Source organism: Dipodomys ordii, unplaced genomic scaffold, assembly GCF_000151885.1.
Source record: "Dipodomys ordii isolate 6190 unplaced genomic scaffold, Dord_2.0 Scaffold1, whole genome shotgun sequence".
NCBI classification, from domain to species: domain Eukaryota; kingdom Metazoa; phylum Chordata; class Mammalia; order Rodentia; family Heteromyidae; genus Dipodomys; species Dipodomys ordii.
In genome coordinates this window covers 63,751,878-63,765,192 of record NW_012267217.1, presented here as the reverse complement: position 1 = coordinate 63,765,192, position 13,315 = coordinate 63,751,878, and the positions used below count along the sequence as shown (strand labels likewise).

At 50.2% G+C, this 13,315-nt stretch overlaps 1 protein-coding gene across 2 annotated transcripts in view; it reads right to left on the bottom strand.

The window, feature by feature from the left end:
- The window catches only part of Inpp5d (inositol polyphosphate-5-phosphatase, 145kDa), a 112,961-nt gene that overhangs the window by 18,718 nt on the left and 80,928 nt on the right, over positions 1–13,315 (bottom strand). For both annotated transcript variants that reach the window (XM_013010561.1, XM_013010569.1), the window contains exons 10-18: positions 12,653–12,759; positions 11,766–11,868; positions 9,635–9,831; positions 8,845–8,962; positions 4,922–5,018; positions 4,362–4,500; positions 2,734–2,842; positions 2,509–2,597; positions 79–160 (exon numbers count right to left, since the gene is read on the bottom strand). In XM_013010561.1, coding sequence (XP_012866015.1) covers positions 79–160; positions 2,509–2,597; positions 2,734–2,842; positions 4,362–4,500; positions 4,922–5,018; positions 8,845–8,962; positions 9,635–9,831; positions 11,766–11,868; positions 12,653–12,759 — 1,041 coding nt within the window. The remainder of the gene's footprint in view (positions 1–78; positions 161–2,508; positions 2,598–2,733; positions 2,843–4,361; positions 4,501–4,921; positions 5,019–8,844; positions 8,963–9,634; positions 9,832–11,765; positions 11,869–12,652; positions 12,760–13,315) is intronic.

The following is a 13,315-nucleotide window of genomic DNA, read 5'->3' as shown; positions in this document are numbered from 1 at the left end:
GCTCCTGTCACCACCCCCCCCCCGCAGACAAGCACTCAGAAGCAGTCCTGACTCTGGCTCTCCCTCAGGGTCACTCACCGTAGGACTGACACACCACGTGCACCAGCGGGTAAGACTTCCAGAGCACACGGTCACACCAGGAGGGCAGGTTGTACTTCATCTGCAAATAAAAGTCATGGCTTTCTACAGTGCCTGCTACTTTAAAAAAGAGAGAAAGAGAGAGAAAGAATAAATAAATGGCACTGGTAGCTCATGCTATAATCCTTGCTACTCAGGAGGCTGAGATCTGAGGAGTGCAATCAGAAGCCAGCCAGGGCAGGAAAGTCCTGAGAGACTCATATCAAATTAACTACCAAAAAGCCAGAAGTGGAGCTGTGGCTCAAGTGGCTAGCCTTCAGGGACAGTGCCCAGGGCCCAAGTTCAAGCCACAGTATTGGCATTAAAACAAAAAGGAAAAGATCAATTCACTTTGCTGTGTTCTGCACCAGGCTTCCCCACTGCTCAGTGTCTTGTCTATCTATCTTCTCTTTCTTTCTTTTTTTTGCTTTGTATCGGTATTGGGACTTGAACTCAGGGCCTGGGTGCTGTCCCTGAGCTTTTCTTCTCAAGGCTAATGCTCTACCACTTGAACTATAGCTCTACTTCAGGCTTTTTGGTAGTTAGTTGGAGAAAGAGTGACTTTCCTGCTCAGGCTGGCGTCAGACTCCACCCTTGACATCCTTAGATCTCAGCTTTCTCAGTCGTTATAGTGTGAGCCACCAGTGCCCAACTTTTCTCCTCTTTTCTCTTTTCCTGTCTTCTCCTCTCCACTCCTGTTAATTGCCCTTCCCTTCTCTCCTCTCCCCTTCCTCCCATTCTGTGTATGTGTGTGTGTGTGTAAGTATTGGAGCTTGAATTTAGGGCCATCTCAACCAATGAAAGCTGGGCATGATGCTGTTATCACATCTACACGAGAAGCATAAATAGTAGGATCATGGTTTGGGCTAGCATAACACATTAAGAAACCATTAGAAAACCAAGCACCAGAGGTTCATGTCTATAATCCTAGCTACTCAGGAAGCAGAGTTCTGAGGATCACCTTTTGAAACCAGCCCGGGCAGACAAGTCCATGGCACTCTTTCCTCTAATCAGCAAAAAAGCCAGAAGTGGAAGTATGGCTCAAATGAGCCACAGAAACAGCCTTGAGAGAGAGAGAGGAAAAAAAGCTAAGCAAGAGCACAAGGACTAGTGTGTAAGCCACAGTACCAGCACAGACGAAACAAAACAGAAAAAAGATAATCCAGAAATAGAGGCACTGAAAAGTAAATATTGTGTGTGTGTGTGTGTATGAGAGAGTTATGGTGTGTGTGTGTGTGCACACACAGGTGCGTGTGCATGTGTGTCCTAGCTTGAACTCAGGACTGATCCTGAGATTTTTGGCTCAAGGCTAGTGCTCTACCACTTGAGCCACAGTTCCACTTTCAGCTGCTTTTGGTGGCTAATTGGAGATAAGAATCTCATAGACTTTTCTGCCTGGGCTGTCTTCAAACCACAATCCTCAAATCTTGGCCTCCTGAGTAGCTAAGATTATAGGTATGAGCCACTGGTACCTGGCTTAGAAAACATTATTGAACAAATTTGTTAAATAAAGTGATTAGATTTTTTTTTTGATGGGTACTCTTATGTTTATAAGCAGGAAAGGAAGAACCTAAGGGAGTGAGGATATTAATTATGGAATGCTCTCTCCCAAATCTGAAAATCTAGCTGGACATTTTTGCTTTTTTGTGTGTTTTGGGTTTCAACTGCCTTCTGGGAAGTAAATAGTAAGGGTCATTATTAGCTTAGTTCTTTGCAAAACCTGGGCAACCAGGTTTTGTGTGTGACACAAGTCAACGTGCTATTATTACTATTTAATTTAAAATTCTCTTAATTTTTTTTCTGGTTCCAAGATTTGAACTCAGGGGCTCATACTTGTTTGGCTAACACTCTACTACTTGAGCTATGTCTTCAGCCTGACTTTTTTGCTGGTCATTACTGACATAGAATCTTCTGTTCAGATTGACTTCAAACTGCAATCCTCCAGATCTCAGCCTCTCTAATAACTAGCATTACAGGCATGAGCCACTGTGCCTGGCTTCAACTTGTGATTTTTAAGTGCTATTCTTTCTGTTTTGTTGCTGTTGTGATGGAGGATGCTTTCTTCTCTGGTCTTTTTTTTTTTTTCCTTTAGTCATGGGGCTTGAACTCTGGGCTTGTGCACTGTCCCTCAGCTCTTCAGCTCAAGGAGAGCGCCCTACCACGTGAGCCACAGCGCCACTTCCAGTTTTCTGGTAGTTCATTGGAAATAAGAATCTCATGGCCTTTCCTTGCCCGGGCTGGCTTTGAACTGCAATCCTCCCGAGTAGCTAGGATTACAGGTATGAGCCACTGGCGCCCGGCTATTCTCTGGAATTTTTTGAACAGACTCCCCAGGTGTGAGATGGCAAAGGAGGTAAGGCCCGGATGCGGAGTGCTGGCTCTGGGACTCACCCCTGTGGCTTTCTGCTTTGTGTAGGCGTATTTGTCCCGAGTTAGCCTTTCAAATCGGTAGGTGGGCGCAAATGTGATCTCTTCCTCTTCTGAAAAAGACACACCTGGGTTCTAGGTTTGATTCCCAGACATCCACCCTCTCCTGAAGACCATCTTTACCCCAGAAGGACATCTGGGAGGCAGCAAGATGGCTGGAAAGGGCTCAAGGAGAGGCTGTGTTCTCACCAAAGTGCAGGAAAACCTTCTGCTCCCTTCGCTCTGTAAGCAGCTGGTCATGGGCCAGCAGATCCGCAAACTGCTGCTGCTTGATCTTCTGGATGATGGCTTCTGCCTCCTGGAATGAGGACAGGCACAGTGGGGCTCTTCCTCCCTTTCTTCCTCCCCAGTGGGGCCCGGATCTCTGCTGTAGCTCAGCCCTGGTCCCACCCAGGGCTGCTTCCTTGTGCTCAACCACTTCCCAAAGAAACCAGGAGAGCCGGGCACTGGTGGCTTACAACTGTAATCCCAGCTACTCAGAAAACTGAGGATCTCAGTTCCAAGCCAGTCGGGGCAAGAAAGTCCATGAGACCCTTTATCTCCAATTAAACAGCAAGAAGGCGGAAGTAGAGCTGTGGCTCAAGTGGTAGAGCACCGGCCTTAAGGGAAAAAACCAGGCATAATTGCAAGGCCTTGAGTTCAAGCTCCAGTATGGCAGATGCGTACATATATACACCCCCCAAACAACTCCCCCCCCAAAAAAAATCTCCAGAGAGCACTATAGTTATTAATCTAATATTTTAGGGTTGGTCCAAATTTGCATGTGGACCTGTTAGTTTTTCATACTGACTCTCTAGTATGGATTTTCTTTTATTTTTTTTTTTGCCATTTGTGGGGCTTGAACTTGGCCTGGATGCTGTCCCTCAGCTCTTTTGCTCAAGGCTCGTGCTCTACCATTTTGAGCCACAGCTCCACTTCCAGTTTTGGGTTGGTTAATTGGATCTAAGTCTCATGGATTTATAGCCTGGGCTGGCTTTGAACTGCAATCCTCAGATCTCAGCCGCCTGAGTATCCAGGATTACAGGTATGAGCCACCAGTGCCCGGCTATGTGAGGACAGGTGGGCTGCCTGTGTGGCTACACTGGAATGGAGGCCCCATCCCAAATCTCCTTCATCCTGGCTGTTCTGCCCAGACTATCGGATGTTGTAGTCAGGGAGTCCTCTCTCCTGCCGCTTCTGTGACCTCAAACGAGGCTCTGAGACTCCGCATTGGTGAGTGAGTGGCTGTGCTGGTCCTCCCCTGGGGAGCCAGAAGCACCCTTCCCACCCGTCTGTGGAAGAAGGCATGGCTGGGCATCAGCCAGGGCTGCTCCAGAGAGCTGTGAGGATAACCAGAGGAACAGAGGCGGCCGAGGGGTGTGGGTTAGGTGGGGAGATGGCTGGGGTGTAGGGGATGGTGCCCCTGGACACCCCCAGATCACCCGAGGAGGGGTGATGCCTTCGGTCAATGCCAAGTCTCTGGGCAGAAGCAAGCATGTGGGTTGTGGATGCTTCCTGTGGTCCCGCCTGCCCATCCGCCCTCAGGACCAGGAGTGGGCATCCAGCATGGAGTCTTTGACTCGATGGTGAGTCCACTCCCTTCTTACACCCGGCCTGGCTGGCTGAGATACCCAAGCAACAGTGTCTGGAGGACAGGCGTCCACCCCAGGCGCGTGGGAAGTGGACAGAAGCAGGAGCAAGCTTAACAAGAGGAAGCAGCCCAGAGAGCTGCTGCCTTGTCCCAGCTCCGTGTCCGTATGTCTCCATGGCTGTGTCCTGAGCAGACTCCCACCAAGTCTCAGTCCCTGACTGCCGCAGCCCCAGGCGACGCCTCTTACCCAGGTGGGCAGCTCCACGCGGTAGTTGAGGTCCCCAAGCCAGAAGAGGTGGGTGAAGCGGTGGGTGATGTTGAACGGACTCAGCTTTTTGTCTCCCAGGGCCAAGAACCGCAGGATGTTCATATAGTTCTGGTTTCGTCTAATTCAAGGGAAAAAGCAAGGTGTTGCTGGCACGCACCCCACCACAACAGGAAGCCCAAGGGGTCGTGTGGGGAGGGGAAACTGAGCTCTCTAGCCCCTCCCTAGTGACCACTTGAGTATGCCAGAGGGCAGGAAAGTGAGGCTTCTGAGAGACAGAGCCTGAGCAGCAATGGCCTAGCAGGGAACTGGAACCGGAAGTACCCTGATGGCTGACGTCATGACTGGGCTGGTGGTGTGGGCTTTGATCTGTGAGCAATCTCTAGGAGTTTGCTGGTGGGGTTGCCTGTGTTGAGAATATGGAAGTCCAGAAAGTTCCAGGCTAGGGCTGAAGGCATCAGGATGGGCAGGTAGAGAGGTAGGCAAGTTTACCTGGGCAAATGAATGTCTGCACGGGCTCTAGAAGAAATGAGCTCTATTACCTGAGTTTCTTTTCACTTCCGGAAGTCAGGTGGCTGTTAACAAACCCCAAGGAAGTGCCATTGAACATGAACGACACGCCCACGGCTCCCTTATTCCCTAAGGGAGGGAAGAGAAAGACGAATCAAAAAGACAAAACAAAACAGGCAAGGCCAGCATGGCATGGTAGCACAGGCCTGTAATCTGAGAACTGGAGAGACAAAGGGATCGAGAGGTCAAAGCCAGTCTGGGCTCCCTAAGAAGGCTCTGTCTCCATTATGAAGGGATAACAAAGCAAAGGAAAGTGAAAAATAGTCATGGTATTAATAAGAAGGAGAGAATTGAGCAGGGAAGGGAGAAGAAAGCAGTCACGTGGGGTGGGGCGACCTGCAGAGGGCCAGCAGCCTTGGACTTCTCCACAGGGCACAGGAAGGAAGATGCTGTCGCTCACTCTGGTCACCTCCCAGTAGAGGAGGGAAGGGGAGAGGTCAGTGGCCACTGTGCCAAGCAGACAGGGGACGGGGAGCATCAAGGAAGATTAGGGAGGAGGTACCCCTGGCTGGCTGGACGCCCTCCTACCTGGCTACCTCAGTGTTCCCAGTGAGACCATCGAAGACCCTCATTGAGATCATACCCTTTCTTCCCAGTATCTTGCTCTGTTCTAGAGCAAGTGTGTTCCTTGGTCCAGCAGCAGCTCCAGGGAAAGGTAAATACCAGACGACCAAACCAGAGATTGTGGGATCAAGAGTAGGTGCCTGGCAAACTCATGAAGGCAGGGGCGGGCAAATGCAGGCCACTGCCAACTCGAAGTGGGTTTTACATTTGTGTGTGTGTGTGTGTGTGTGTGTGTGTGTGTGTGCACGCCACTATTGAGACTCACAGGGTCTGGGTTCTGTCCTTACCTTTTTCACTCAAGGCTGAGGCATTACCTCTACTTCTGGCCTTTTGCTGGTTAATTGGGGATAAGAGTCTCTTGGATTTGTCTGCACAGGCTGCCTTTGCACCATGATTTCAGTTTCCAGAGTAGATGGGATTACAAGTGTGAGCCACTGGTGTCAGGCAGCTGTTACATTTTTAAATAGTTGGAGGAGAATCAAAAGAAAAGCAGTTTTAGCTGGGTGCTGGTAGCTCATGCCTATAATCCTAGACACTCAGGAGGCTGAGATCTGAGGATCACAGTTCAAAGCCAGCCTGAGCAGGAAAGGCCATGAAACTCTTATCTCCAATAAACCACCAGAAGACAGGAAGTGGCGCTGTGGCTCAAGTGGTAGAGTGCTTGCGTTGAGCTGAAGAGCTGAGGGACAGCGCTCAGGCCCAGAGTTCAAGCCCCACAACCGACAAAAATAGAAAAGCAGTCTTTCATAACGTAATAAAATGTAAAATTCTAGTTACTCAGGAGTCTGAGATCTGAGGATTGTGGGGCAGGAAAGCCCATGAAACTCTGACCTCCAACAACAGACTCAAAATACACACACAAAAGCTAGAAGTGGAGCTGTGGATCAAGTGGTAGAGTGCTAGCTCTGAGCAAAACTGCTCAGGGACAGTACTCAGGCCCTGAGTTCAAGCCCCAGGAACAGCACCAAAAAACAAATAAATAACACACACAGGACAAAAAGCCAGAAGGTGGATGCTGCTGGTGCCTCATGCCTATAATCCCAGCCACTTGGGAGGCTGAGCTGTGAGGATCACGGTTCTGAGCCAGTCTGGCAAAAAAGTCTGTGCTACCTGAGGAGGAATGGAGACCTGGACAGCACACCAGCAATGGTGACCAGAGGAGGGCTGGGATGCACTTCCAGCCCTCCCTTTCCTTTCCTGCCTTTTCTCCTCACAGGGCGGCTCTGGTGCTGCCTAACCTGGGCCTGAAGCGGGGTCCACCACTCATCCCCGGGCCTCAGGCAAGGCAGAGTATCGCCACAGCCCACTTCCACAGGTGCCTGGGGCAAACGACATAGGACCAATGGAACTTCAGCCACTCAGACTGGGCTAGGTCCACTCTCAGTGGACCTCGTGGTTCTTGGGGTATGGACTCGTGACCCTCCAAAGGTTGCAGAGCCTAGCCTCTGTGCAGGCCTCCTGAGAGGTCTCTAGACCTCCCCCTCAGCGGTGTCCTGTTTGCTCATAGGCTGTGGGTGAAATCCAGGCGAGCAGGGCTCTCGTTTTCCCCAAAACCAGCCTGGAGGCCATGCCATGGAGGTCACTGGAGGCGAGGCCTGGCTCAGGAGGTGAAGCAGAATTGTGCAATAGAAGGATTGAGCAAATGTGTGCAGTGGGGCGGGGGCTGCAGGGAGAGGCAGGAAGCCCAGGGAGGAATCAGCTGCAGACGAAGGGAAGTTCTGGGCTTACAGGCCATGCCAACGCCACCATTCCACTGCCACAGGAAGGAAGGAGGGCGAGCGGGTGTGGACACCCACTTTGAAGTTCGTCAGCAAAAAAGTAGAGAGCTTGTCCCATTCCATTGTAGCAGCTGGCTTCCTGTGGGCTCGGGGACCGGTCTTATCCTTAACACTAATGACCAGGAACCACTGGCCTGGCTGGGACTCCATCCATAGTGCTCCACACATGTTCAGTCCCTCCAATGCATACACACATGCACGTGTGTATGCACACACACACACACAGATGTGAGGCAGGGTCACACAGACTTACACAGACATAGACTTACAAGCACACACAGTGAAAGGGGGACAAGGGGAGGAGGAATGGAGAGGAAGAGGGATTGGGAGAGATGGGGAGAACAATGGAAAGGGTGGTGGTGATCAAGCTGCATTGTACTGGGCTGGGAAGGCTCAGTGGTAGAGTGCTTGCCTTGCATGCATGAAGCCCTAGGTTTGATTCCCCAGTACCACACAAGCAGAAAAAGCTGGAAGCGGTGCTGTGGCTCAAGTGGATACAGTGCTAGCCTTGAGCAAAAGAAGCTCAGGGGCAGTGCCAGGCTCTGAGTTCAATCCCCAGGACTAGCAAGGAAAAAAAAAAAAGGTGCATTGTACTCACACGCTGAGATGTTGAATCAAAACCCCTGTCTACAACTACTTAGAGATAATTAAAAATTTTTAAAGAATCCTAAATGTAAGATCCAGGTGAACTTAATCAAAATAGAACATATTTGTGCTTCAAAAAACACAACAACACACAAGCCTAGCTAATTTCCTCTGCAGGTTGTATTAATACACTGAAACATAGGCTGGGTCCCCTCCCCCAACTCACAGTCAACCACACTCCGACGAGTCTACTCATTCTTTTTCTGTGTGTGTATGTGTATGTGTGTGTGTGTGTTGTGTGTGTGTGTGTTGTGTGTGTGTGTTGTGTGTGTGTGTTGTGTGTGTGTGTTGTGTGTGTGTGTGTTGTATATGTGTGTTGATCCTGGGGCTTAGACTTAGGGCTTGGACACTGTCCCTGAGCTTTTTTGTTCAAGGCTAAAACTCTACCACTTGGGCCATAGCTCTACTTGTGGCTTTTTGGTGGCTAATTGGAGACGAGAGTCTCATTGGCTTCTCTGCCTGGGCTGGCCTGGAACCTTGATCCTCAGATCTCAGCCTCCTGAGCAGCTAGGATTATAGGCATGAACCACTGGCACCAGGCTCAGTCCACGCATTTCTACCTCCATTCTCGGAAGCAGCCTACTGCATCAGAGCTAGAATCAACATTTCCAATGTGGTCTACACCCAGCCCAGCATCTGACTCCTGTCCTAGGTTCTGGCTACTCAAATACTCAAAAGTGGGATCCCTAGACTGACCAACAGCAGTGCAGTCTCCTGGGAGTTTGCAGGACAAGGAGTCTTGGGCTCCACCTGAAACCTAATGAGTCACAGGCAGGCAGGCAGGCAGGCAGGCAGACAGACAGACAGACAGACAGACAGACAGACAGACAGACAGACAGACAGACAGACACACACCAGGAGAAAGGTGAAGCAGAGCATGTTGGGAGAACACGCTCCCTCCCACTCACCCAGGGTGTTGGCGATGCCTGTCTTCACGTTGTCCGTGCAGATGTGGCTGATGCGGTTCTCATGCTCTGGCTTGGCTAGCACCACGATGCGGATGTTCCAGAGTGTGTGGATGGCCATCTGGCAGAGAGGAACATGTGACACTGAGTTGGAGTGCTTGAGGCCAGAGCACAACCCCAGCCCTCTGGGATGAGGAGCCCTGTCTGTTGTTGCTGGCCTTCGAGGGACTTCTAATGATGCCCAGACACGGGACGAGGCATCTCAGAGGTGAGAGGCCTGGGCTACTGCGACTTCCATTATCTACAACAAGCCAGAGTGGGGAAGGGAGGGGGGATTTTTGGCAACAGCCCTTGGATCTAGATGCATCTTTCTGGTTTTTGAAGCTGGGGACCACAGATATCTGTTTAATTTTTTTTTTTTTTATTGGCCTTGAACTCAGGGCCTTGTCCTCTTCTTGCTTGGCTGTTTTTGCTCAAGGCACTCTACTGCTTGAGTCACAGCTCTACTTCTGGCTTTTTGGTGGTTAACCAGAGATCAAGGTCTCTCAGGCTTTCCTGCCTGAGCTGGCTTTGAACCTCAATCCTCAGATCTCAGCCTCCTGAGAGGCTAGGAGTAATCGGAGTGAGCACCGGCACCCAGCTAGCCCCACGAGGTGGAGAGACGATAGGCCGAATGTGCCCTGGCCTCTGAGATGCTTCTGACCCAGCCCAGTGCCGTGGATCCCCTCTCTGTCTGTCCATCCGCCCATCTGTCTCAACCCCGCCCTACCCCCTCCGTCTCCCCCGGGCTCACTGTTTTGAAGGTGATGCTGGTGATCTCCTGCAGGGAGTGTCGCAGGATCTCCAGCCACTCCTTCTCCCCCAGGGGGTCTTCCTGGGTGCCAATGACGTAGATGTCGTGGGGGATGTAGTCCGCCGAGTCGTCCCGCGTCTTCCCCTGCCCCTTGGAGAGAAACCAGGACGTGATCTTCTTGGGAGGGGGGGCGTTACCTTCAACAGCAAAACCCAACACCAAGTGAGTCAAAGGCACATCAGGTCAGCAGCGTCGGGGGATTCAACATGGGGTTTGTGTGTGTGTGTGTGGGGGGGTGATGAAGGAAGGGGCCTTCAGAGGGGAGGGCGCCCCCTGCCCTTTGCAAGAGGTCAGCCCTGCCATCTCTAACCAAAAGAGCTCTGCTGGCAAAGGGAGATGGAGAGCACCCTGTGCCTCAGAATGGATTCTTGAGGCCGGGTGTAGAAGGAATCTGGAGATCAGGTGACTGAAAGGGCCAGAAGAGGACACAGGACCCCCATGACACGGGCTGGGGCTCTACTCCAGTGCTGCAGTGACCCCTAAAACGTATGGTCACAGCATGGCAAGCTGGGGGCAGGAGGTGAATGAAGGCTGATGCCCCGGAGTCCCTGGGCCTCCCATCTCCTCCTGAAGCCTGGACCCTCAGCACTGCCCTTTCCTCTGTGTCCCCACCTTCCTCCAGCTGCCCCGTGACCACATGCTGGGCGGAAACAGGACAGCTTGACTCTGCCCAGGACAAAGGTAAATTGAATTTGAGCTCCACGAGCAAGTCTGTGTGTGTGCCAGTACTGGGGCTTGAACTCAGGGTCTGGATGCTGTCCCAGAGCTTTTTTGCTCAAGCTGGAACTCTAGCTGCTTAATTAGAGAAGAGTCCCATAGACTTTCCTGTCCAGGCTGGATTCAAACCTCTAATCCTAGATTTCAGCCTCCTGTGTAGTAGAATTACAGGCGCGAGGCACTGGCACCTAACCCATAGATAAGTCTTAGGTAAGTAGGCCTCATGCCTACTTAGATCTGCACCCAAGATTCAGATGAATGATATTTCTACCTTATTGTGTATTCCTAGTTGAATACTTACATGAAATTTTGTTTAGCATAACAAAATCAGTACAATATACGTATTTAGCATATTTACCTATACTAGTAATACTATACATACACACATATATGTATATATGTAGGTAATATGTATATATCCCACTGCATATTTCTAGTTAAGTGCTTAAAATTAGATATTTAATTATATATTTAGTATATAAACTATATTAGAATATAATATATATTTGGTATTATATGTAATTTGGAATCTATTTTATTTCTAGCTAAAGACTTACACTAAAAACTACCTTGTTTGGGCCAGGAAGGTGGCTTAGTGGTAGAGTGCTTGCCTAGCATGCATGAAGCCCTGGTTTCATTTCCTTGGTACCATAGAAACAGAAAAAGCTGGAAGTGGCTCTGTGGCTCAAGTGGCAGAGTGCTTGCTAGCCTTGAGCAAAGGAAGCTCAGGGACAGTGCCCGGGCCCTGAGTTCAAGCCTAGGACTGGTAAAAACAACAACTACCGGGTCGGTAGGAAATTCAATTATTTTTTCTTTTGGGGTCCAGTCGTGGGGCCTGATCTCTGGGCCTGGGCGCTGTCCCTCAGCTCTTCAGCTCAAGGCTAGCGCTCTACCACTTGAGCCACAGTGCCACTTCTGGCTTTTTTTCTTTTTGCTTCTGTGGTGCTGAGGAATTGAACCCAGGTGCCTCAGGCATGCAAGGCAAGTGCTCTACCACTGAGCCACCTTCCTAGCCCTGGAAATTCACTTTAATTTGTATCCTACATCCTATCTACCTGCCAACCTCAAACCCCCGTCCCCCAAGATAAGTCAGAGTACACATGACCCCATCACCTACATATTCAGATTCCTCCTCCCCCCAAAAAACCCTCTCAGTTTGGACATGCAAAAAGTAGCACCAGCTACTTTTAGGGTCCAGAGCCTGTTTTTTCTTCTCATCTCAGGAGCAGGGTGGCATTCCCTAGAAAGGAGGCTAAGCAGATGGTCTGGAGGCTGGCTGGGGCTGGAAGGGAAGGGGAAAGGAAGGGAGAGGAGAGGGGAGGGGAGGGACGGGTGGGAGGGGCGCAGGACCCACCCATGTTCCAGGTGCCGATGAAGATGGTGATCATGTCCGGCTCTGGCTGCTCCGAGTGCTTGTTCTTCATTTGCTGCAGGAGCTGGCAGAAACCTTCTCTCTTCTGGAGATGGAAGGACAGACAGGCTGAGGAAGGCTCTGCCGCCTGCCTGCCTATCACACACTGCCAAGGCCTCGCCAGCTTCAAAGCACTGAGGGGACTGGCAACCAGTGCAGACACCCAGGTGGGCAATTGGAGACATGGGCCTAAAGCCAGGAGGGGGGCCTCCCGACCCGCCATGCCATCGCAAGGGCGAGACTTGAAGAAAATCAGAAACTGCACCAACACCCACCCCTGGCAGCACACCTGCCAATCCAGAAAAGCTCAGATGCAATCTTCACATCTTACTCATGTCTTACTGTGGACCATCCATGAACTAGTGCCAAAGCATTTTTAAAATAAAACAGGAAATGGAGCTATAGCTCAAGTGGTAGAGTGTCAGCCTTGAGCAAAAAAGCTAAGAGACCAACATACCCAGGCACTAAATTCAAGCCCAACCTCCCCCAAAATCTAGTGAGTACGAGGCCCCAAGTTCTTTCGGGGGGAGTGCGTTGTGGGGCTTGAACTCAGGGTCTGGGTGCTGTCCCTAAGCTTTTGTGCTCCAGGCTAGTTCTCTACCACATTGAGGCACAGCTCCACTTCTAGTTTTCTGGTGGTTACTTAGAGATAGGAGTCTCACAGACTTTCCTGCCCAGGCTGGCTTTGAACCAGGATCATCTGACCTCAGCCTCCTGAGTTGCTAGGATTACAGGCATGAGCCATCAGTGCCCAACTGGAGTTCAATCTTTGCCACTACTACTACCAGAAAAAAGAAAAACAAAACAAAAAAAAGGTGGTTGACACTTACTTTAGAGTCAGCAAAGACATACTCCTTCCGTAAGGTCTTCTCCTTTTCTGTCTCCACCAAAATCACCAGCTTGTTCAGAAACTTCTGTGATTTGATGAGTTGTAGGACTAAAGGAAAACCATGTTTATGGATTTGTTTCCAAGTGGCAGGGTGAGTCCAGCCCCACCTCACCCAGCCTTGCCTTCTCCTAGGCTGAGCCTTGGTGGGCTTCTAGGATGTCCTCCGGGATCCGTGCTATGCATTTTCCAGATTGAATTAGAGGTGGGGTGGCCAGAGACAGTGATCATGACCTAGCTTCTCATCTTTCTCCCTCGGCTCCCTTCTTCCTTCTTCTGCTTAATTTACACTTAAATTTCAAAGTTTTACTTAATTATTAGTTTCACTGATTCTAAGAGTTATACTTTTACCACTTTTAAGTTTCATACATGTATATATTAATGAGCATTGATCATATTTACCCTCCATTATTCCCCCTTTTCTCCTTTCCCTGGGGTATCTTTCCTCTTTCCTAATAGTTTCTCTTCTATTTTCTCTGTGTGTGTGTGTTGGTGTTGGGCCTTGAACTTAGAACCTAGGCACTGTCCCTGGACTTTTTGGTAAGGCTAGTGCTCTACTACTTGAGCCACAGCTCTACTTCAGGGTTTTTTGGTGCTTAATTGGTTT